Below are 25,946 nucleotides of genomic sequence, written 5' to 3'. Positions count from 1 at the left end.
AATTCAGTGTATGCGTTCATAAAATTGGTCAGATAATGTTTTAAATTTGTTAGAAAACGTTGAAAAAAGGTAACCGTGCATGGAGGAATTGTTAAGAAAATATAGTGCATGCTAAAAACTTTAATTTGGTTCCTGACAGAGAATAAGTCGTAAAATACGAAGTTATAATTAGGTAAATCATTTTATTTCGGAGTTTCAGTGGATTTTATAAGTTTTCTTTCGTAGTGTATTAATATTTTATTCTCTCTACAGAATTCTAAGTAATACTACAGAATAATCACAATTTATTATATCCAAATTCATTTAGGTACAGAATTTCTTATTAGATCACAATATAATCTATATAACTATACGATTACATTAATTTGTTAACTTTTAAGTGATCAAATTAAGTTAAATAGAATCAATGCAAATCTTGCAATCATTTTAAAATAAGTTCATCATACAGTGTAATTTCTTATTTATACATTTCAATTATTAGCTATAGCGTCTGTGCAATGATCTTCTTCTTGTATTTTTTAAATACTCTGGTAATGTCTTACTGTATAATGACGTACATTGCTGCTCACACAAGATTTGCATTAGATTATATGTACATATACATACAGAAGATATTCAAATTGGGAGCACAACTACTGTTATCATGCTATCATTATAGAATGTTTATAATCTACTAGTACACTGTGACATTTATGAAGATCATTTTTATTATCTTTATCAGTATCTAATAATTTCTTTGAGAATGTAAAATTTATACAAGAATTTTACAATAATTCGCAAGTATTGAATAGTTAACAATATTCATTGGTATGTAAATTTATCAATGTTGGAATATCTCGCAATAAACAGAATGAGAAAAGGCGAGTAAAAAAGTAATTAAAACAATATTACCATATAGTAAGGATGATAACATCAAACAATAATTGTCCTCACCAAAAAGAAAGTTGGTCTCTAGATGTAATCAATTAGCATCTGAGAATATTTTCACAATTGTTTTTACATAATATGCTGTGATCAATCATTGGTATTTATAATTATATATAAATATCATTATACCATTTACACAAACTGAGGTATATGGTAACTTTTCAGGAATTCTGTCCATATTGCCTTTACGGCATATATAACTCAAACGAAAATAAATAGTTCGCTTAATTGGTACATACATTGTTCAATTTCTATACTATATTCGATTAATTTTGATAATTTTCAAGATCGTCGAAAGAGTGTATCATATATTGTTACAATAATTCAGTTCTATTAAAATTGGAAATACTATTATAGATATTGTTGCTGCTGCAGCAAGGAAATTCATGTAAATTCAAATCACATGATTTAAAATAACGCTTTTTTTCTTAATTTTCACCAATCATCGTTAAGTCGTAGGCCATAGATACGTTCGTTGCTGCAGTAAGGAACCCGTCAATCTTTCGAAGACGAGGGTGGGGATTCCCGACTATTATCGTTCGTAAAACTAGATAATCCGAGACCACTAGTTTCATGACTGGAGGAACTAGTTGGTGAATTACTCGAACTCCTGGCGCCACTGAGTGGTGTTACAGTTGTATTATCAACCGGTATTAAACCTTCTTTCATTCTCTTCTTCTGCTTCATTCTTCTGTTCTGGAACCAAATTTTTACTTGCGTTTCGTTTAACTGCAACGCTGATGCGATTTCAATACGCCTTGCTCTGGTCAGGTACTTATTGAAGTGAAATTCTTTTTCGAGCTCTGTTAGTTGTTTGTTCGTGAAGTTGGTTCGGCCGGTATTGTTGAAGCTACCTGCAATACCGGCCATAGGTCCGCCGGTAAGACAGTTCACAGGACCGTTCGCCGTAGTTGCGTAGGGGGATCCGTTTCCACCTCCAACTGTGCTACCGCCATATTCTCCCACATTTAGATTTGTCTTTGCTGCTGCAACAAATTTTGATCTTCTTTTTATTTTGGAACTTTTTGTATAAAATTTACAAGCGCGTTTATACATATTGAAATTCTTTGCTTTATATTTACTATTCATAAAAATGTTAGTACCAGCAGTACAGTAATAATGCGAAAGAACTATTTTGACGTAAAGCTTTAGAAAAGTAAAACATCTGTGTAATTTTATATATCAATTACAATTACGAGATTCTAGTCATTAAGATTCATTATCAATATCCGTGTGATTCAGAAGGACACATGTTGTGACTCAAATTCCTTTCCATCTTAATTATAGATGTCAATGCCCTTCGTACGTGACCGATGCGTTAACGGAAGAGGTTAAAAGTAATATATACCGAATTAAGCTTAACTCTGGTCCATCGAGCGACAGCCGTTTGTTGCCCAACACAGCTGGTCAGTGTTCTAAGGAGCGAACCTGTCCACCCTTTACCGAAGACCGATAGGGTTAAGCCCTAAATCTGGATCAAATTGCATCAGCTGTTGCCGAATGTCAAGGGTAAGTTGTTACGTCATTTTATTTAGCCCGTATTTATCAACCGATTAGTGGTCATTCTAAAAGCATATTCGACTTAGATCATGTTAACCATCTTTTCCTATATGTGTATCTAATCACAAGATCGTCCAAATATTTTACTTCAAAAATAATAATCGCCTCGAGCTATCTGACAATATGTATATGACCACAGACAGAAATTAAGTTTCGTAATTACGATCTCGAGTCAAGTTATGTCGACGAGTGCCTATAGTCAGCTGTCGTGTTGGACTGACAGGCAAACGAAACAAGCATAATATCGCCACACGAACCATGTTTCACATAATTTCGTATAACAATTTCGATAATAATTTTACCGAGTACAATTTTTGATATTGATCGAATCGTAACACACCGTCGATGAAGCCCACTCGGAAACTCGATACGAAGTTCCAAATTGTTTACACGCGTGTTCATTAGCAGGGAATTTTTGGGTATAAAGCAATGCAGCCAAACTTATTCTAACTAGAGAGGAATGCGTTCTGATGAAAAAAGGTGGCGTCACTTACGCATTATGGAAATTAGATTGTTATTTAGCCTACCGGTATGTGGAAGTCAATTTACTTAATGGCAGAGGGCGGACGAAACTGTCAAGCCACCGCCTTAGAGTCACATCTTCTTTTTCACCCGTGTTTGCCTGTATTGCTCCATTCCCCTTATCACCTTTTTATATTTTACCGAATATTAGAAGTATTTAATTGAGACCCAAACGTATATTAAATCTAACTCAAACGAAAATCAACTTATTTTGTAGGGATTTTATTTCACAGATTTTTCAAATAATCTGATAACATCAGTCACTTAAACATCGCGCTCGGAACTTAGCCGGCGGCCATTAAGCTCACGCATCTTCAAGCTGAATAATCGAGTTGGACAAGTTCTATTAGTCCACGAGCCGGCGTGGAACAATGGAATGTTTTCCGTTTTCGCCACTCATTCATCAATTTAGCACCTTAACGGAAGGACAGAGCGTGCGCTGCCGCTGATTTTCTCCTAGCCAGGCCGGCGAACGTCTCTATACATCAGTGATCATTAGTGCTGCATCCAAGTTTTTCTTGGATCTTTTAAAATTATATTTTTATAGAACATGAAATCTTCATGGCAATGGAATTATGCGTTTCTTGCGTTGTTTGGGGTTTGTATATTACTATCTCATTAGAATGTGGACACAGAATGGTGTAGATAGAGACGTAAATGTAACAGACTAGCTGACAACCTTATCCTAAACATTGTAGTTCACATACTTTTTGAATCAATAGAAGAAGATGATATATTCATAGAAAATACGTCAATTGTAGTATCTCTTATTTTTGTAGACAGTTTGGATACTTTTTGATAATTTTCTCTACTCGTTGTACAACAGAGAAGAGGTTAATTCTTTGAGAAATTATAAAGCTTCGTTTTCGTTGTACACACTGGTCATTGTATACAAAATACGAGGTGTCTCTGCGATCGTAGTACAACAGAGAACAGAGTAATTATTCGCGAAGGTATGAACGAGGAGTATGAAATAACATTTTTACATACGAAGCTTCCTTTTCGAGGAAGATAACTTTGAAAATTCATCACGTATATGTATATTAATTTTAACTTTTTGAATTAGGAATTACCACTTTTTTAATCATATCTAAGATTGTAGAAACACGCTGTATCCCCTCCCCTCCCAGTCCATCCTCTCCCATCCCCTCCCTAATAGGCTAGCGAACTGTCCTGTTTTCGCGTCCAGGCTTTCAGGACATAAATTAAAATATCGTACGTAAGCACAGCGCAACAGCGGCTTAAATTTAAGTTACAATAATAATCTTAAAAAAAAAAAAATGTAATAATGCATGGCTACGTCGTACCGTCGCGTATCGGTACTTTTGCCTGTACCACCTTACAGTTAGAATTCAGCGTTTATTCTGGAAAAAAATCATGTAAAAAAAAATATGTAAAAAACTTGGAATTAATAAACAAAGATTAAAAAAAAAAAGAAACACCCTGTATAAAACAGAAGTCTCTTCGTGTCATTTTCAACAGAAAAGGTGGATCTTCCAGCAAGAAGTTACTTTGCCAACTAGATGCAAGAATTCTTGGTAATCCGTATTACTGTTTGACCATCGTTCAATCGATAAAACTCTTGCTTACAGTGTATCGTGTACCAGTCGGCTCTGCAATGGCAGTCGGTAGCCACGTCTGATTTCATTTCTCGAAAAGGCAAATCCCCGAGAAACGCTCGCTCAGGTGGAATGAAGGAATCACTTTCGATTAAGCGTTAGCGCGATATCCTGCCAATTGCTACTTATTCTGCAACGAACATTAATATTAGTATCGATTAAAATTACTAGCACTGTTTAGTAGTGCAATTATTAGATGTTGCGATCGTGTTACCTCCTCAAGTAATATACATAGTACTTCTTTACCGTTTTTCATCCGGTAACATTATTTTAACGGAGGAATGTTTTTGTTAATTTTCAGACGGACGAAGCTGTTATTACGGTTGGAAGATCGGGAATGCAGATTTGCTCTTGGAAAGAAATTTCAAACATTGTGTGTAAGAAATTGGACTGTTATATTAGTATATGTATATAATAGTATAGTATATATATAATGATCGTTCAAGTCAATTAGACTGTCAGGTAGTTTTTAAATAATGCTAAGATTAATTTAAAATTATATTGCTGAAGTGATAGCAAATGAGAAGAGAACAAGGCACAGGGGGCAGCACAGGTTAAAGAATAGATAAATTGGCATCGGTTAAGGATTATAATTGGCCATAGCCCAAGGGAACCATAAATTATATTCAGGAGTCTTCTTAACCTCTTAACTTTCTGTTAACTCTTTATAACACCGAGCCGCATTCATAACACAGATCACGTGTCCAATAGAATAAAGCAAAATTTAGTTTCCATTTTTCAGGTAAAGTATTATTAAATATAAATTACTAGAAAAATCATAAGGTTACCTATCCTACTCGTATATATATATTGTGTATGTTTCAGTGAGATCGCAGAAAATTCTTCAGAGATTTCAGTCCATACTGCTCGATCATAAAATGCCTTACAATCATCCATAGAGTTTGTCCAAAATTTCACTTCGATAGTTTCCTTTAAGTGAAATACGTTTCGCGTAAAATTTCCTCATGATAAAATTTCTTTCAGATAAAAATTTCTCTCGTCAATAATGTCCGGCGTGGTCATGGTTCCCAGCGAAAGTTGCTAGTAGAAGAACGACGAATTATTATATCCCTCGGGTGGCGCAACGTCAGTCGACCAAGTGCACTTAAGCTCGAACATGAATGTAATTCTCGCACGCTCGCGCGAGCCTGTCGTCACACATGCGAAACACGTATACACGAGGTAAAACACAGGGAAACAGCAGCGTGGCCGCGGTTTCGAAGCATGCATGCCAGTCAGGCTTCGTTCAAAGGCCCCCGATTAAATCTCACCTGGCTTAATATTATTATTTTACGTGGCGCCTGCGAGTGAAAACGAGCGACCCGACGAGAGGGCGAGGAAATTAGAGAGAGTGCGAGGGGCGGGCAGGGAAGGTTGGATAATGCCAGTGGATAAAAGCAAATGGAACAGTGCAGGAAACACTGGCCGAATATCGTTCACGTGAACGATCTTTGTACCGTCTATGCAACCGTAATTCCAGTTATTTAGCCTCTCCTCCGACCTCCCCGGTTATTCGTGAGTAGAAACGTTGTTCTGGCTAGGTGTTTCCAGGTCTATTACTATTCAAAATTATCCAAGAACTGTTCAAAAAGATGTTTCCGTCATTAAGGTGTCGTTCGATTGCTGTTTGCAATTTATTCAGTTGGTAACTAAGTAATTGCGGATTTTGTCAATGCCATCTAATGGCAAAATCCGCAACCACTTAATTGCCAACCCAATATTATATTTTTTTAAGGTTGGTGGAAGAAGGATGTGTAGAGTAAGGATGTAGGAATTAAATGAAGCTTTTATAGAATATAGAGATGTTGCATGGTTTTAACCCGTTCACTGTGAATCAGATTTTTGTTACATATAAATTGCCTTGTTAACAAATAGTTCTGCGCCACACCTGTATCTATCCAGTTAATCTTTATATGTACATAAATTATAATCATTCGAACATCTATTACATCTATCACACTATGTATACAGTGGTTCACGTGAAAGTATTGTTATATGTATATATAATGTATTATATTATACATGTTACACGAAACATTTTGAAATATCACGAGTAAAAATATGACTATTATGATTGTATTGGTTACACAAAAAGTTTAGTTTCTTAAAGTTAAATATTTATTGCTTATTCAAGGGCTAGGAATAATTATGTGCGTTATTGTATATCCGATAGAAATCGACATTCGGTTTGTATCACGCATCTAAGTTGCTATCATACACGTATCCTGAAAGTACGTGTCGACTGGTCATGTATAGTGAATGTGTTAATTACAAGCTTTAATCGGTTCGTTTCATTATATGCACGTTGATAATTCGTTCTGAAAGGAGGGGGAAAAAGAAGATAATCGAGTCGAAAATAAAACAGCAGAGGTAAAACGAATCGAGATCGAGTCTTGCGAAAACATTAAGATCAACCTGGTCTAGAGTTCCTACTCTCGATCCGGTTCTTCGAGGATGCGTTTATTAATCGGAGAATTGCGATTCTGCGTGTCGATAGGGAAAATATTTCTATGTAATATGTAGCTATATAATATATCAATTGTTAAATAATTATGCCACCTATAATAGCATAAAGTATCGTATCCTGTGATACCTATATAATAAATTTAACACAGGAACTCTAGTCACGATAGTCTTCAGTTTTTCAGATAGTTACAAAATTCAAGAAAATTTTCTTCTAATCGTAATATTAAATTATGTAAAGAAAAATTAATTGCGAATATACAATCGAGGGAAAGGATGAAAGAGGTTAGAAAATATTATTTCTTGTCGTGGTTACTAAAAAGAAAGTCGATTAATGATAATCAATTTTTATCTATTTTGTATTCTGGTTGTTTCTAATTCGTGCTATTCTCCTAATTAAATTTAATGAATTCCAGGATGATATGTACGACGATTTGATACACCGAACAAGCTTCTTTAATGGTGCCGATAAAATCGTAAGACGTTAATCCGTTGATCACACGGGATCATTTGGCCTTGTGGTAGAGAACGTGCCCCTGTTAGACGAGCATTACGCAATTCAAATATTATTCAAAGGCTAAAAGCTAGGGGGGCAGGGCGCAGATGACGTAGAAAGGAACTAGAGGGGATGAAATGTGTGCGTGCGAGCAGCCATAGGGTATTATGTTACCGGAAAGATGGACCTGGATAAGGGCACCAGTTTCCTTCCTCTTCGGATTTTCTTCGTTGTCGATCAATGGTTTTCTACTGTTTTCGAGAAAATTTCACTGTAAATCGAGGATAAAATTTTGATCGGCTGTGCTTGGTGATTGGCGATTCATTAACTTCATATCGACCTTTAGTTTCCGTTATATATCATCTGTTAAGAATATTATTTATTTGGAAATTATATTGCTTCAAATTTGCACCTGAACATAGTAAAAGTTGATAATCATTGAAATAAATTATTCAAATTCTTAGAAGATTAATCGTGGCAATTTGATCGTTTTGCTGTAATAGCGTGTTTCGATATTCCAACTGTACCGATAACATTAAAATTGGTCTAGTCATTTCGCAGTCATTAATTCGAGTATTTCAATCAGTTTCATATTACGATAGTATTGCTTACGTTTCTGGCAATCCGAACAGGGTAGGCCGTAGGTCAAAAAAAAAAAAGGATCCACTCATCAGGATACAGCTGTATTTGAAACTATCTGATTTCCACATCCGATTACATGCTACAACGCCATCCTAACTTCTTCTTTTAAGCAAACATTCCACTCGTATCCCTGTATAATTGAATGTTTCTTTACAAAGACCAAGCTTGAAGCCTGCACGGACCTCGAGTAATTTTCCAAGGTTCGTCGTTAAACATAAACTTAGGAAACAATCTCTTTCAATATTTATAACAAAAATAAAGCCATTAGAACGTGTTATTATGGAACAAGTAGCATATAGTAGCCATCAACCGGTATACATCGTCGAAACATCTTGTTGCTGTTTGACATTCCGTAATAACTTGTTTAATTTATTACCTTTAAATATTCCGCGTTTATACTCACCGCCTTATCTCGGTCCATAATGGACGTTGTAAAATGTCATCGTTCATTTTTTCCGAAGTTTCAAAAGCAATTTGCAGAGTTATGTCGCGTTTTACCAATAAATATCGAGTCTGCTGCGCAGAAGCCTTTCGCGAAACGCGAATTGTTCGTTCGCCGGTTGTAACGAAGCTCGTTGAACGGCAATAAGGGATATCGAGACGTTTAACGAGCCTCGTAAAGTCGTTATTGTTGCTTGAACGACGTCAATAGCGCGATCGTGTTTTACGTTTGTGCGCGTGCTTTGTAACAACGCTCGTTCGCCAAACGTTCCTCAAGAATCGCTCTAGGATTTGATGTGGACGAGTTTTGTCGCGTCACGATTCCATACGCACTTCTACAGCAACACTTTATTTCACTGGTTAAAACACCAAATTCCTATTGGTTTAAAAAAGATATTCGTATGTCTTCCTCTTCAGCGAAATGTATTCTTCATTAGGTTATACGTTTCATTTTTATGGTATCAAATTTTTATAGTGTACTATAATATTATTAAATGATTCAAAATTCACTATATATGTACAGAATTAGTACCAAAATGCTGTAATAAATATAATGGCAAATACTTTTTACAACGAGCGTATCTAAACATCTGAACTCGTCGAGAGACAATGCATATAACTGAAATTCATGTAATAGGAGTTCACCAGCTTTCTCCGCTATCTATTGGGTTGGCAACTAAATTAACTAAACTAACTAGTTGCCAACCCAATAGGTAGTTCTCACTCAATAATATAATGAGTCATGACACAGATGATTTTTTTATACTATTGATACCACTATGTTGCGTTATTATGCGTTAGTGAAAATCAGAAAATTCGACAACAGCTGTATTTTGTTTCTAGCAAATCGTTTATTTCGTATGATGAAAGTAATCTAAGAATACATCTTATTGGGTTGGCAATCAAGTGATTGCGGAGTTTGTCATTAGGTGGTAATGTTAGGTTAGCTGCCAATCCAGTACTATTTTTTAATTGACCAAATATTTCTCAATTAATCGCGCAATCGTTCCAATAAATGGAGTTCTATTGTACACTGAGTTGAAAGGGGAAATACGAGCTTACATATTCGCGGCGGATAAAAATTTATGTGCGTGCGATTTAATGTATTTATATGTTATTTTATAATATATTGTTATTCGTATTTTATAGCCATAACGTGGCACGTTATGGATTCTATCCACATTCGGGATATTGATTAAATAGAAAAAGGAATCACTCGCTTCCGGAATTTCTCATAGAGTGATCGTGTCAAAACGATTATCTCCATAATAATTCATATTATGGTCAGTATGGTCAGTTTGTTAGTAGAATGATATAATTAAGAAGAATACATTTTTCAGGAAAGTTTGAAATAAGAAATTAACGATGTAACTATTTAACAATCAGTGAATTTCCTTGACCCTTTGCATTCGGAATTTTATTTTAGTTTCGTTACCAGCAGCTGCCAACGCTTTTAAGTGTTTTATTTGAAATCTACTTTAACCAAAAAATAAGACAATTTAAATAAATAAAGGAAGAAAGAAATTCACTTAAATATAATTTTATTCACACTATTGTTGTATTTTGTAATTTTTAAGTGTATGATATATCTTGAAACAATTTTCAGGTTACAATCTGTTAATTGGGATCGACAAAGGAGCTGTTGAGATAAAAACTGGCGTCGTGTCACAGTCGATATAGCAGTGTAAAGGGTTAATATTCTTTGAATTCCGAGGATCTTTAACAACATATTGTTCGCAGATATCTTAAAATTTATATTATTTATTACTATTATTAAATATTATTATATTACTTTTTAATTGTATCATCCTTCTAATAAACCGACCATTTAACTAAAGAATATAAATGAAGAGGAAATCCGATCTCGCCATTTATCTGTATCACGTGCTGTTATGAGAGCTTGCAAATCTACTTACATAGGTACGTACAAACGAATGTAACTATTGCACGCGTACTCTCTTTGCATCTGTCCGGGCAAATATTTTCTCACGATTGTACCGATTGAGCGATAACCTGCGTTACTCTAGATCACAGATAACAGATAGTTGGAATATTGACTTTCTGTTTTCCTCAATTTTTGATGACTCTCATAGCGAAGGCAGTCATGTCTTTTTCATTGAATACTTAATAACACGATTAGGATTAAATATAGGATCGTTTGGAATTTAGAGAATTAATCGTTTTTTCGAAGATTGTTATACAGTATATGTATCGATTGGATCTTGTCGATGTATATAAGAAGCAACAAAACAATTTTACTGACACAATTTCCTTCTGTTCGACCCCTTGTCATCGGGTGTCACGATGGCTACTTTGATTTCAGCATCGCGATAACCAATGTCCTGAGTCACTATAAACGGTGGGCTTTTGCAAATGAGATTTCGATCGAAACTACTTGGCCAATTATATAAAATCGACTGTGTGCTATCAATGATCTGAATAAACAATTACCTTACCTTATAAAAATAAAAAGCTTGGCTAAATCATTGGAATAAGGCTAATAGTATATGTACGTACTTAACGAGCGAAGTCTTGACATGGTAATGAATTCCGTTTTTGCCTTTCTCTTTTTTGGTAAGAAGTGTTTGCTTTTTAGTTAAGGCCGAAATCTGAATTTCTTGGCATGATCCATAGTGCCGAACGATTGCGTGCAGTCAGCTTTATTTATGGCCTCGAGGTCAGTCGATTTCGCGTATTAAGATTAACATTTTTATTGGCCTTGTTGCCTAGACTTTCTTGCTCCTCTCCAATCGATTTATGATGCTGCTTATCGTCGCACGGTGAAATGTAAGTTCCATTTATCCGATCGTTTTAAGATTACTTTAATCTAACCGCAATCCTAGCTGAATAAAAGTTCCATTTGATTCTTAAATTTAATCCTCGTAAAATCACTTTTATATATTTAAGGATAAATTAATTGATTACAAATATCTGTATTTAACATGTATCGGTTAGGTTTTTAGACTTTCTTTGATCTAAATTACGTCACATCTGATTCTTTTAACACTTTACCTACCGATTGCCGATTAATCGGTTTTTTGTCGCCGACGCTTACCGACCGATAGCATATTAACCGGCTTTTTATCGCCGACAATCTTTCTCATTATTTGAGCAGTAATTTGTTATTTAGAACGAAGGTACTTTGCTCAGTTGCGTCAGTTGCATTGCTTTGTAAGCTGCCGCAGTTTCATACCAATTTGAAAAACGTACCGTTCGCGATGAACAAAAAGAATGGTATTGGACAGTCTGAACCTAAACAGAGCTGGCGCCAGGGAGAATCTGCGCCTGAGATGCCGGTCGGACGTGCGTATGCTGTTGAATCGCTAGCAGTCGGTAAAGTGTTACAAGTTCGATGTACAAAGTCTGATTTAAAGATATAATAATTTCTATAAGCAACATTTTCAATTTCTAAAAACCAAAATGATCGTTATCAAAATTAATGGAGATATTTAAGGCATGAAGAAGTCTCCGTTCTTTAAAGAACTTTAATGGAACCCATTGCTATGAAACTTATAAGTTTCTAGATGATTTTTAATTTGGAAGAATAAAACGAAATTATAGGAGTTGTAATCTGTTCGTCTTGCAAATAAAAATTCATTAACAGATAACGCAGTGTAGAAGGGCGTATCGTTACAATGAATTATTACAAGATTTTGCTACTTATCCGATATAATCTCTCTGTAGTTAACCTCAACCATTTAAATGTAGGAAGCCATTAAAATATAATAACATGGTAGTAACCTTTGAATCTTATTAATTTCCTTTTTTCTTATCACCAACGTAAACCAAACCCATAAATCCAAAGCAATGTAATTATTTTTGAAAGAGAGGCACCTACTATACACCGAGTTTAATTTTACAAGACTCAACACGTTCGCCTTCCATTCACCTTCTTTCCTTTCTTCCAAGTCCGACATCAACCACCTCCACTTCCATCCCTCATACACACACACACACACACACACGTTCGATCTTCTCAAAGCAACACCTTTTCGCAACCCCAAACTCCGACATGGTCGCAGCATTGAACTCGAGGTTTTTTCAGCACTCGAGCCACGCTCGCGTCGTCGCGATATATCGTCGGTGAAGTGCCGCGGAAATGAAAATCACCGTTGCGCGAGACACGTGGACAGGGTGGTCGTTGATTGTCAGCGCGTTGCAACGCTGGCGCGAGCGAGCTAGCAAGAGAGTAACAGAAGGAGAGAGAGAGAAAGGACGAGTGACGAGGGAGCAAAGGGGAGTCAGTTACTTAGGCAGCCGGCCAGGGTTGTTGCGGGACTTGCGGGATCCGGGGTTGCCAGGTTCGGCGGGTGGCAGCCCGGGTGGAAACACGCGAACGATCCTCTGATCCCCTCGCGAGATATCGGCCACTCACTCACGCGTCCGCCGACGGCCCCAGCCGCGCCGCAACACGCTGCCCTGCCTGCTTGACTGCTTGCTTGCTTGCTTCCTTGCTTGCTTGGTCAGCCGCTCCACTCTACCTTCGCTCGCAAACTGACCGACCTACCTCTTGCTTCTTCGTTCTGTTTTCTTCCGTTCTTCGTGTACCAAGTACTTGAGCCTTTCCGGTCACAGAGAAAGAGAGAAGCGTTCGAAGCTCTTCTTTAATTCTGCCACGTTCTTGCGCACATTTTTCATCTAATCGTGTTTTTCTATTGTTTAAATATTTCTTAACATTGGCAATAAAAGAACGACGCACTAAATTTTTGCTGGAAATATTAAAAGTTTCTTTGTTTGGTGAAACAAGAGGAGGAATAGGTTATTCAACTTTTTAGACAATTTATTGGGTTGGCAACTAAGTGGTTGGGGATTTTATCATTAGGTGGTATTGACAAAAGTCGCAGTCACTTAGTTGCCAACCTAATAGTTCCATTTGGTTTCAGTTGGTTTTCTTTTATACTTTAGTAGAAGGAATTTTGTAGAATAATTGTAATATTTGGAAATGTTTTACGTAGCTTTTTACTGCAATTCAGTTTCATTGGTTTCCTTTCTTGATTTTATCCAGAGTTGAATTTTCTATGGTAAGTTTGGTATTTGGGTATTTATTGCTCGCTGAAAATTAAGTTAAGGCGAAGGTAGTATGGGTGAAACAGGATGTAAGATACACAGTATGTGATAAGAATAGTTTGCAACAAATAACATTGTTTATGTGTTCCTTATTGTAAGTATTTGGGAATGGCATGTTTTCTACTTTTATAAATTGCTTTCTATTGTTGTAATTTTCAGATTTTTTAATATTCTTTCCTTAAGTAATTTCATCCTGCTCTCGTTGTTTTAGTGGACTTTCACACACGTTTTAATGGTACACCTCGTTCTTCTTTAAGAATTTTCCTTTTAGCATTACTGCGCGACGTCTCATCCTTTCTATTTTGCACTCCACTTATATCGCTCGCGTTTTCCATTTTTCTTATCCTCTTCCTGTTCAATCTAATCGCTGGCTTATGATCACGGACGGTTTAGGTTCGCGATAATTTGGTCTTTTTGCGCATGAGGAACACGTCAGTTGCATCCGTGCCGTGTTATTTCGTTCACATCCTTTTTCCACTTTTGTTTCTCCTGCTCCTTATCCAGTTAGACGATTTCGCTGATGTTAAACGTTCGTCGATCGTGTTATTTGTATTTTTGCAATTCTCTTTGCTTTCCACTTTTTACAAAATTTGTTATTGTTTCTATGAGCTTTTCCTTTTTCAAAATCGCCCGACGCTGATTTCTCTAGATCGATCAGAGGTTTTTTCGTTTTCTTACCTGTTTGAAGTATTATGGTAACTGTAGTTGTGTGTTATTACGTCCACGAGGAAAACGCAGCCGCAGGAAATTCAGGAAGAACTGCTTCGTGTTCAGTGTTTTGGAATTATCCTTGAACATAGCGCAGATAACAGTCAATAGACAAGTATAAAAGATCATTGTCCAGTTATTAATATTGTATTTTATTCTGATTCTCCAAACAATGAAGAATTTTAACATATATTTGTTAAGTCTGGCTTTTTTACCACGTCAGTAAATTTTCACTTCATTATTGTTTGACAAAATAATATAATGGAGAATTAAAACGTAACAATGAATTAATAATCAAAATGTCTAATATTGTAATTTCATAATCACAAAGTCTTGTAACTAATCATAGATAGATTTATCTGCATTTTAAAACAATCCAAAATATGGAAGAAAAAATAAAAATTCAGTCTTTCCTACATCTGTTTTAGAATATATTCAAAAAGTGTTCAATTTACTCGATAAACGACACGATTCCTGAGATAAGGTTTTTACTAGCACGCTCTCGTCAGCAGCATTGCGATTGATGAAGTCGATTTGAAGGTTAGCTCGATACGTGACGTGACGTCGTAAAGCAGCAGCACAAGAAAGCTGGTGTGTATACACGGTGGAACGTAAAGGGCTGACGTTCGTGGACGAACGAAAGCGTGCAATGAAACTGGCCGCCTACTCTCTTCGTAAGTAACGCGAAATGTGCCGTAAAACTGGCAAAATGACGAAAACACGGCAACCAATTCGACTAGCAACGATTCCTTACAATCGCTTCTGCACCTTTTTGCATTAGCCCTGATTTATGCTAAATTACCTAATTTGTAATATTTCGGGGCATTATTCAGACTTCATTTTATTGTAATAGACTTTGTGGTACGTCCGATTTCTTATTTACAATACGATTTGATCACTTTGTCTAATTTTTAAAAGTCCTAACCTCAGATGATCTCAACTTTCTTCTTTAGTTATTTGTTCTTATTTTCCCGATTTTTCAAGATTTGTTCATATCTACGGTTTCATTACTTTTCTATGACTTAAATCGCAACGAAATTTTCACTAGATACATTGCGTTGACAACTAAGCGATTGCTAAGTGAAGCATTACCACCTAATGACAAAATCCGCAATCACTTCGTTGCCAACTTAATAGAACCCATAACAATTCTGTGACATGAGGTAATTATCAAAAGATCATATATACATATGTATTCTGTTGTTAAAGAAGATTTCTGTAGTATAAAATAGTGATTCTAGAGAAATTCCAATAGTTCCATCTATTTCTGTTTCCTATGAAATAAGTTGTAAAGAAATTCTTACCGTTGAATCTATGTCGCTTTTATAACCTGAGGTTATCTAGAAAATTATATTCTGTTACCAAACAAGTTCCTTTTAATAAAAAGCGGTGATTGCAGAAAAATTCCAATAATTCTACCTATTCAAGCATCCTCTGTTATTAGAGGAGGAAAAAAGTGAATACATATACATACATGACGAGGTAACGTGTTAGTTTCTAAAACCAGCACGAATGCAGGGAATTACTACTGTCTCGTGCAGGGGCTTGCTTATTTGTTCCGTCGTTTTTTCCTCCAGCGTGTTGGCCAATCCTGCTATTGATTACAAGAGAGAAGAAATCGAGTGGTGTATGATAAATCGGGAGAGCTGACAGCCCTGTGACGCTTGTTTCTTCTCTCTTTCTCCCTTTTCTGTTGGCCTTTTTCTCCTGCTTTTCTCATGAAGAAGGGTGGTGGTCCACACCGGGCGTCCCCATAGAGATTCCATGGACCCCCGGAACGCATTATGGAAGCATCGAGGGAAAAAGCACAGCTATTGTGCTCTGTTGGCCAACCAAAAAACTTCACCAACCAAAATCTCTCGAACCCCCCCCCCCCCCCATTCTGCTCCGCCCATCTCGTTATTTTGGTTGAGAAGCTGCCTCTCCTCTGGAATTGCGTTACATCCGTTGGATATATTTGACGAACGCAGATTGATAGTAATATTTGTTAAAAGATTTTCTAATTTTCTATATCGTTTTTTATTTGTATAAAAATCTTTTAATTCTTTTATTAATGTAGATTTTATTTAGATAATAACATGTACCATTTGTAGGTAATTCTTTTATTCAAAATATAAAATGTTATAAAACCAATGAGCTTCAGAAGCTTCGTCTTCTGTTGTTTGTTTGTTACGGTTGTTATGTAATGTTTCAGGATTGTGGAACAAATTTTTCTCATCAATTGCTGAGTATGGAATCACATTTCCTGTGTTTTTCCAAAGACAACGTAATGCAGATATACACCAGAAAGAGTTTCACTAAAAACAAATCCATTTGTCGTTGAATTAATTATACAGGGTGTCAAGTAACATATCGAACATTCTTGCAAGGTAAGTCTATAATACATACAATATACAATAATTTGTCAAAACATAACCTTAAACATACACAACATGGAGCGTATTAACCCTTTGCACTGCGAATTTTATTTCAATTTCGTTACCAGCAGCTCCCAACACTTTTAAGTGTTCTATTTGAAATTTACTTTAACTAAAAGATAAGACAATTTAAATAAATAAAGTAAGTAACAAATTCACTTAAATACCATTCACACTATCGTTGTATTTTCTAATTTTTGAGTGTATGATATATCTTGAAACAATTTCCAGGATCCTGCTTTTCCTTCACACGTTTCACAAAAAAAGCTGGGACTGAAAGAATGTCAAGTGGAACTCAACAAAGGAGCTTCTGAGCTACTTTACATAAAAACACAATGTGCTTGAAAATACCAGTCGCTGCAGAGAATTCAGTAAAATAAGTAGAAAGATAAAAAGATATGTAATGTTTTTCGAATGGTATCAGGTGGGATAACGTTGTATCGATAACGTCGATGGTAGTCACGGTTCCTTAATCTAAAACCTTTGGCCGGAGATCGTTAGATTCTATTGCCGCGTGGAAATCGCGGATAAGGAACGCGGGACCGGAAGCTCGTGGCGGCGAAGGGTAAAGGGGCGAGCGCGGCGAGGGCAGCTCAACGTTTCGTTTGCATGTCCCGGTGTAATAAGCGTCACCCCCGGTGACTTCTCGGCTGGCGTTATTAATTCGATTATAATGAGCTATTAAGCGAAACGCTGGTAATCCTGACAAGCTCCATTCAACGGGCTAGGCTTAGCTGCTCGAACCCGGCGATTGCCTGCAACCCTGTTCGCTGTTAAGCAAATTATCAGAGAGGGGAACGCCTCGAGCCTCCTACTACCTTCTTATCGCATTTTTACGACACCTTGATTTCAATTTTTAAATCGTTTCCGCAATGTCTCCGTTCAGGGTAAAGTAATTCCTCGAAGACGGATTTAGGATGTTAAGGATGGCTGACAGGATCGTTTTTCTGCTTAATAAATAATTGAGAGACTTTTTTCATGAATTGAGTAAATTGCGTTTGAAATATTAATTAATCTGGGTTTTTAATATTAGATACCTTTCAATTGATAAGTGTAATAATTCTTAAAAATGTTCTTTTTATGTTTATAAAATGAATACAAATTTGTATAATAATTCAACTATTACATTATTAGAAAATGTATATATCTAAGTTGTGTTTGAAATATTAATTAATCTGGGTTTTTAATATTAGATACCTTTCAATTGATAAGTGTAATGACTCTTAAAGATGTTCTTTTTCTGTTTATAAAATGAATACAAATTTGTATAATAATTCAACTATTACATTATTAGAAAATGTATATATCTAAGTTGTGTTTGAAATATTAATTAATCTGGGTTTTTAATATTAGATACCTTTCAATTGATAAGTGTAATGACTCTTAAAGATGTTCTTTTCATATTTATAAAATGAATACAAATTTGTATAATAATTTAACTATTTGATTAGAAAATATATATACCTATGTAGCTATTTATTGAGATTTATATAACTAGGACTTTTTCTTAGATAATTTCTCAATTATAAGAGTATAAAGTATTTCGTTACTAGGCATTGGAATTTATTATTTGTTACAATAAAGAAAATATTATATTAATGTATATAGCAGGGAAAATTGATGCTGAGTATATATTGTTGTTTAACACTTTGACTGCCACGTCGAAATCACATGTTTCGCTGAGGACGCCACGGGAATATTTTTATTCAAAGCATATAATGGCAAAATAATAATAAATTGATGATGTAAGACAACATTCTTCCCCAATGCATCGTTTATCTTATTGGTCGTCACGGGTAATCACCGTGGCGCCTTGCTAACAGTTGATAGCGGCATATTATAACAAGGCTTCGTTTATTTCAACAAATCATTCGCATTCGTTGTTTCGTCGCAAACAAAACGTGCAGAATATATTGTTAAAACGTGTAGAAGATGTTAGTAAACAGTATTACGATTATTTTTATGATCTCGACGAAACATTCGGCTGAAATGGTAGAGGTCCGGAAAAAAAATGTTTGCGATAAACCAATGGTAGTGGTAGATTACCAATAGAGGAAAATGTGCTGTAGATTTATCAGATCAAATGGTAGCATATTCTACAGCACATAGAAGAACCCTCAAGTTGAATATAAAATTAGCTTTAGAGTTATTGTTAAATACATCAATTTCAAACGCGATGATACTCTATAAACAAGCAACAAAAACAAAAACCAAGCTATCAGCTTTTAGTATGACACTCACAACGCACCTTACACAGTGCCATTCACCAGACCCGTGAAATATACTTATTCGATAAAGATTGCGACACGAAATGTAGAAGAAGAAGGGGAAGCGTACCTGGCACGAAAATTTGTCCAGTTGGACATTTGGTGAATTTTTCTAAGTTAATTGTTAAATAACATGTGGATGCTACCCCCAGCAGGATACCATCTTCGAATTTGACTATTTTATTTCATTTGTGAGGTCAATGGGATGTTTTCTTTTTAGTTTTCTTTCTATGAAAAGTGTTGAAAATGACAACGTGAGTTCGTGATCGCCATCCATATGCAGATGCGTTAGTTACAAGAAATAGTAACTAGAAGATAGTTCTAGTTACAATCGATAGATTTAATCGATAGGTTTAAGTCGTTCTTTGTTTTTTATCCCTAGTCCATGTAAGAATGTGCAATAAAGGTTTTTCTGGTTCAGAACGGTGTGATAGATTTATCCATAGAATAAAATAATAGTTATTGTGATTCTAAGTCTGAATAAAGACTTAACAACAAAAAGAAATATCCTCTTTGAAGTTTTTATTTGTTACAATTTTCTTTCTAAGATATTGCATTATTCCTTTCCTTTATTTAAAACAAAATAAGAGTTGTTGATAGGTTAACTTAGTATATAACCAAGTAGAAGAAACAATTAGGCGATTAAGTATTGTTACAAAGAATCAAATCAGCTGATTTAAATCTCCGAGTGAATGAGAAAACAGTACGATAATTATTGAAAACAAGAACGATATTATCATCGAATATCGATTTAACATCTGAAAACTACATAATGTAATTTTCCTTCGAATTCTATTCCAATGCCTCTAACTACCTGTTATTAATCACTTTTATGTCTTGATTTTCTAAAAAAAAACAAGTAATCGAACTAGTCACGTTAGATTATTCCCTGGTACCTATTCATTGGTCGATTAGCTGCTAGTCGTTAAAATTGAAATTCCTTCTTCCATATATTCTCGTTTATGTAATACCGAAACTGGTGCAATGTCTGATGGAAAATACCTTTCTGCGTATACGGCTGGTTGAATGGGGCGGGGAAATCGACTTTAAATCGCCGGAATTCGACTGATCTTTGCTCGATAACAGGCGTTGTTGCGCGTTGCTTATTCATGAAGTTTTTAACAGTTTGACAACTGAACTAGCCACGACCTGAGTCCTGCGCTCGATGAAATCGCCTGGTGTTTTTTTTTCTCCCCTATTTTCGTTTCCACGTTTATAATTACACGCACTTATGCAAATCGTTAGGCGTTTAACCACTCGGTACTTTTCACTCGATCTATCCGAGATAAATTGTTCGTCCGTCACATTCAATTGCCGTTTTGCGTAATGTGATTACCGTGTCTTTCGTGCAATCTTTACGTTATCGCGTTCAGTTCTGTATTATTAGCATTTTATATGATTTTTCATTTTTTTTCTTCCTTCCATCCTTTCTTTTTCCCCTTTTTTAAGCGTTTCATCATTTCAATGGATTGTTAGCATTATTTTCTTTTTTTTTCTTTTTACCTCAAAACGATCGTACGCGCTACGAAAATATATCGCTTTTTAATTAAAGCTTTACAGGCGCGATACCTGTTATCGCCGCGTCGTTTCTTTCGAAATGATCAGATAACTCGAGTGCAAGAATTTCGTTCTTAAGCGCGAATCTTATCAGGGCTTTTCGATATCTATCGTGATCATTATCGAACCCAGCGTGCGTGATAAATCGCGTTTGGTATGCACGAAATATCTTTTTCCGTGTATAAACACGCCGTTGTAGGATCGTTTATGTTGTAAAAGGAAAACGAGAAAATACTCAGGAAATGATAAATAGCCATTACAATTTTCTAAAGAATCTAAAGTTCCATGTAAAGGAATAAGACAAAGTAGCAATCAATTTTCAAACAAGAAACAGGTAACAATTTATTAGCTTTCAATAAGAAATTTACACCTTCCAAGTATTGTATGTTACGTAACACGACAATCATTCCGAATATTCTCCAAGTATATGGTTTTCAGATTTTTCAGATATCACCGTCGCACATAGCGCGACGATCATTTTGCAAATCTTTCAAGTGTTCTAAATTTACATTTTCGAAATGCCAATGCCCCTACATAGCGTGTCAATGATCTTGAAGATCCTTCAGATGCTGCAAAAGTTTCCGCTATTGAGATACAAAATCCTCTAAATGCCAAGAAATATCAGAAAATGTCGAAATTCAAAAGGTCCAATTATCAGAAAAATTGACCAACTGTTGGGTTGGCAATTAATTGATTGCGGATGTTGTCATTACGTGGTATTGGCAAAATCTGCAATCACTTAGTTGCCAACCCAATATTAGAACACAGTTTTAACGCCATAGCTCCGATGATAACTTGTCAATGATCTTGAAGTTTCTTCAGATGCTGCAAAAATTTCTGCTATTGAGATACAAAATTCTCTGAATGCCAAGAAATATCAGAAAATGTCGAAATTCAAAAGGTCCAATTATCAGAAAAATTGAATTCAGCCATTGGGTTAGCAATTAAGTGATTGCGGATATTGTCATTAGGTGGTATTGGCAAAATCCGCAATCACTTAGTTGCCAACCCAATATTAGAACATAGTTTTAACGTCATAACTCCGATGATAACTTGTCAATGATCTTGAAGTTTCTTCAGATTCTGCAAAAATTTCTGCTATTGAGATACAAAATTTTCTGAATGCCAAGAAATATCAGAAAATGTCGAAATTTAAAAGGTTCAATTATTAGAAAAATTGAATTCAACCATTCTACGTCAGTCAATACCACGTAATGACAAAATCCGCAATCACTTAATTGCCAACCCAATATTAGAACATAGTTTTAACGTCATAACTCCGATGATAACTTGTTCAAATGCTTGACGCCACGAATCAAAGCATCAGAGATCTATCGTGGCGAAGTAATGGAGAGTAGTTTGTAGGGAAGAAAGATAGCCGACGAGCGATTCGCAAGTGGTAGATTTATGGTCGTGGAGCTACGATATTCTCGTAAAAGCTTGGGGTATCTTCTGTTACGCGTTGCATTCGTGTGCATAATCTTATCAAGCTCGTTTACGACTGTCGCACGGGCGTAAACAGCGGCTAAATAACTCAGCCGAGGACAGTATAAATACCGATAAATTTTCGTTCTATCTCGGTAAGCCCTCTTATCATTTGCCGTATCGAATTTTGATTTCTACCTGGCTCACGAATAACCGCGTGGATGTCTTCTTTCTACAGAAGCATTAAACACTTCGTGTTTCTTATACTTCGACGTTTCGTCTAACCTAACATTCTTTGCTTATTTTCGGTAATTCGAGATAATTATAGTTAGTTACCATGGCTTGGTAATTATCAGCAGTGCTTCTTAATTTGTCACGTAGAAATCGGTATCTACATCTTGATTTTACGATGTTGCAAATCATCGTTGAAGCGTTTGGTATTTGATTCATTCGATTGTGTGAAATAAGGCCAATTTCGAGTTGAAAAATATTAGCTTGTTCGGGAAGTTTGTAGCGAGAGTTACGAAACGTCTAATTAGAATTAGATCTCCTGCCATCTGTAATTTCACGAATCCTCTCTTGAAAAAATCTTTCGTCCCTTTTGACAGTGAATTCCTCCAAATAGCTTTTACAAATTTTTAAACCATTTAATCTATGTCTTTCGAATAAGTTTTATAGAAACCACAACAAATAATAATGAGATTTTACTTTTAGGTTGGCAACTAAGTGATTGCAGATTTTGCCATTATCACCTAATGACGAAATCCGTAATCACTTAGTTGCCAATACATTTAACCAATGAGAAATATATAATAGAAGCGAATGTTCCAGCTGACTGAAAAAATTCTTCTTTTTCTCTACGAATTTCTACTTCTCGCATCAATGACTCTTTTATGTTTCTCGGTAATTTGCTTTAATATTCAACGAAGGTAGTATTTTATTACAGTTTCATAATGGAAATTTTTAATAAAGACGTTTTTCGAACAACCCGATCTTTGGTAAATTCTGTGTACCCAATCATTCAGTTTTAATTAATCGTAATGATAAATTGAAGAATAATAATGATAGCTAGCTCCGCGAAGACAGGAATGTGGCTAATCGCGATCGGCTGAGAAGCATGTGCAAGATTAATGATGTCTGTCGAACCGGAATTACGTGTCACGTTTTATTAATCTCGTTACGTATAGTTTGCGTTTGAAAGGCACTAGGTCGTCGGCCAACAAGTACGTCACATTTTAGTTGTCCGTCAATCTTAATTGAATTCACCACCCAGGCGAAAAACCTCTCGACTTCGATGCTTCGAGTGGACCGCGTCACGGTTTCACCAGCGACGGCCATTCGAGATGCACGAACTTGTGTAAAGTGTCGTCAACGAGCGACAATTGGGTCGTGTCGCGACACTTAAACGTTACAAATTGTTGTTCCAAGAACTCGGGGTGAGTAACGTGGAAAGCAGCGATGGAGAAGTCTGTGGAAAGGAAAATACCTATTTCCCTGTTTTTTCTTTTTAACACCTAACCTCAATGCTGCGTGTTCTTAATACGTCGGATGTGACCGATAGGAACACACAACGGTTACAAAAAGTACAGCCAAATATCCTGATTTTTCAACGTTCTATATATTTCACTTTTACGGTACATTTTTGTACTCGTGTAAAATTACTGTTAAATGATAATTTGATATATGTGGACTTAATTACTTGGTACGTACAATGCCAGTATTCTTTCTAGACATTATATTTTTGTAAAATTACAAACAATTTTGTCTACTTTTTAAAATTTCGTAAATTGTGTCCATATCACCCAAAGGTTTAAATACGACAATTCTTCTTTCTGGATTTTACAAAGAATTGAAATTTCCAGTACCATTCTTCCAAGTGAAAATAACCTCTATTTGCAAATCATATACGACTTTATGACTAAAGTCGACAAAGTACGTAGATCAAACGCATCGAATATCGAAAAGGCACCTGAACCTACTTTTCATCCGCATTAATCAACGATAACCCGAATGAAACCATCGTGAAAGATACCTCGCCTCCAAAGGTAATTCTATCGGACCGTCTTCCCGATTGACCATTAATTTTCCATGAGATAGGAATCAAGAGAGTGGACAGGCACGATTCTCCCACTAGTGAAACTTAAAATAGTCATCTCGTTGGATAAACAGAAGCTGAATAACGAGCTGTCTCCGGATCGCCCCACGGACCAGTAATTTCACGCCAGTCAAACCTCCTCCCAAATCATCGAATATCTAAATACGTACCAGCTGGTTTGGGCACGTTCCTCTTCACTTGCATCCATTTGTAAGTGGGTACGTGTGGCTGTTGCGGCTGTTGCTGCTGCGGAGGATGGTGACTATGGGGATGCTGTTGATGGTGATGTCCGTGACTATGTTGGTGCGGGTGTTGAGGATGGCCCGACTGTTGCAGCACGTGATAACACGATGGATCCGGATTTTCCTCTTTGTAGTGGCCAGCGGAATGTCCACTGTAGTCGTTTTGTCGGATTTGCGAATGATAGTGAAGCGAGTCTTCAGTGGTGGGCAGCTGATGTAGATAGTTGGTGGTACCAGCGAGCTGATAGTCAGGTTCGTGATGATGATGGTGGTGATGATGGTGATGACTAGAAGACTGATGGTGCAGTTGTTGGTCATGCTCCGTTCTCGAGTGGCCAGCGGTCATCATGGGACCTTGATGAAGACCGTTGCCCGAGGAAGAAGCTGGATGGTGATGATGATGATGGTCGTCTCTGTACGCCGCTTGCTGAACGTGGTAACTCTGGTGAGGATCTACCGATCCGTGAGAGCCGTTCGCGTGCTGATGCTGCTGGCCGTACGATGACGACGAGGAAGCGTAATCCAAATTAGTGTAACTCAGACCGTTCTCCGAGGAGATTATCGCGGTCGTGGAACCATCCTCGTGCAGAACACCCGCCGACGGCGAGTAGAAGCCCTGTGGAGGCGTACCGGAAGATGTGGCGGACTCTGACGCCAGGAAACTCTCCGAGGAAGAGGACGAGTAAGGTGAAACCGCGGTCTGAGGGAAGTAGTGCGCTGGAGCGAGTTCCGGCGAAGCTGGCACAGGCACGTGTCCCCCGACGGACACGGGTTGATGATGATGATGATTTCCTTGACCCGTGCACACGTAGTTGGGGTATGAGTCAGGCTTGCCGTAAGTTCCGTACATGCCCATGTCCATCATCATCATCCTCGTGGCGTGGAGGCGAATACATCAATTGGCCACCTGCTGCCGGGCTACCAGCGTGTCCTTCGGTGCGCGCACTCTTTCACTGAGGAAGGGAGAGAGCAATTTGCGGAGAAAGGAGCGTTCCAGCGATTAGCTTACATCTCGACCAACGGCTACCACGTTGACTTTTATCTACACTTTTCTGTATCCACGATGCTTGATAATTGTATAATGAATGGAAGGCTTTAACTTAAGAGCTTGCTGTGATTATAACACAGAAATATCACTGGTTGACACACTTTTTTACCAACAGTCCAAGCGTACGATATTCCTTCTGACGATGTTTCACTTGCTTTCAGACGTTAGTCAACTTCATCATAGTTTCCTTCCTTTACTTTAACATCCTCGGTGTGGTTCAAATCCTGATCAACGTCAACAAGTCGGTCGCAATAGATGGAAATATCTAGAAAATCGCGAATACGCGAGAAATCCCGAGGCAGATTGCCGGAATCCGCCAGAGCACGCGGTACTGCGTCGTCGCTGGCGCAAGTAAGCGGACAAACAGCGAACGCGTAGACGTCGATCCGATCGGCGAGAGTCGCTGAAGTGGACTGGCTAGGTGGACTGGTCTGGCGGAAGGCGGCACGG

General features: G+C 36.8%; 1 protein-coding gene and 5 long non-coding RNA genes across 10 annotated transcripts; 4 read left to right on the top strand and 2 right to left on the bottom strand.

The window, feature by feature from the left end:
• Nucleotides 1-162: 162 nt before the first annotated feature.
• LOC126926609 (homeobox protein Hox-B1a) lies at nt 163-25,935 on the bottom strand. Of its 2 annotated transcripts, none has more exons than XM_050742995.1 (2): nt 24,377-25,935; nt 163-1,913 (listed from the first exon to the last, which is right to left on the bottom strand). In XM_050742995.1, exons 1-2 carry the CDS (start codon nt 25,317-25,319, stop codon nt 1,423-1,425), a joined length of 1,434 nt encoding a protein of 477 aa, XP_050598952.1. In that variant the 5' UTR covers nt 25,320-25,935; the 3' UTR covers nt 163-1,422. The 2 variants fall into 2 exon arrangements, with proteins under 2 accessions (XP_050598952.1, XP_050598953.1); XM_050742996.1 differs by having other exon boundaries at nt 163-1,910.
• On the top strand, nt 1,910-3,883 carry LOC126926695 (uncharacterized). Of its 2 annotated transcripts, none has more exons than XR_007714783.1 (2): nt 1,910-2,436; nt 3,243-3,883. It is a non-coding gene; the product is annotated as an uncharacterized LOC126926695 (long non-coding RNA). The 2 variants fall into 2 exon arrangements; XR_007714784.1 differs by having other exon boundaries at nt 3,227-3,883.
• LOC126926657 (uncharacterized) lies at nt 4,703-6,447 on the top strand. 2 transcript variants are annotated; one of them, XR_007714733.1, is made up of 5 exons: nt 4,703-4,850; nt 4,930-5,001; nt 5,139-5,370; nt 5,454-5,528; nt 5,613-6,447. It is a non-coding gene; the product is annotated as an uncharacterized LOC126926657 (long non-coding RNA). The 2 variants fall into 2 exon arrangements; XR_007714732.1 differs by having other exon boundaries at nt 4,930-5,005.
• On the bottom strand, nt 4,964-8,758 carry LOC126926666 (uncharacterized). Its single transcript, XR_007714747.1, has 4 exons — nt 8,633-8,758; nt 8,200-8,359; nt 7,762-7,950; nt 4,964-4,978 (listed from the first exon to the last, which is right to left on the bottom strand). It is a non-coding gene; the product is annotated as an uncharacterized LOC126926666 (long non-coding RNA).
• On the top strand, nt 9,281-11,559 carry LOC126926682 (uncharacterized). The gene is made up of 3 exons (XR_007714769.1): nt 9,281-9,953; nt 10,277-10,590; nt 10,994-11,559. It is a non-coding gene; the product is annotated as an uncharacterized LOC126926682 (long non-coding RNA).
• LOC126926661 (uncharacterized) lies at nt 13,734-18,418 on the top strand. 2 transcript variants are annotated; one of them, XR_007714741.1, is made up of 5 exons: nt 13,734-13,831; nt 14,874-15,927; nt 16,023-16,422; nt 16,640-16,814; nt 17,094-18,418. It is a non-coding gene; the product is annotated as an uncharacterized LOC126926661 (long non-coding RNA). The 2 variants fall into 2 exon arrangements; XR_007714740.1 differs by having other exon boundaries at nt 14,874-16,422.
• Nucleotides 25,936-25,946: the final 11 nt, after the last annotated feature.

This window comes from Bombus affinis, chromosome 18 (assembly GCF_024516045.1).
Source record: "Bombus affinis isolate iyBomAffi1 chromosome 18, iyBomAffi1.2, whole genome shotgun sequence".
Classification (NCBI taxonomy): Eukaryota; Metazoa; Arthropoda; class Insecta; order Hymenoptera; family Apidae; genus Bombus; species Bombus affinis.
Note: the sequence above shows the minus strand (reverse complement) of the source record. Positions and strands in the feature narration are given on the sequence as shown.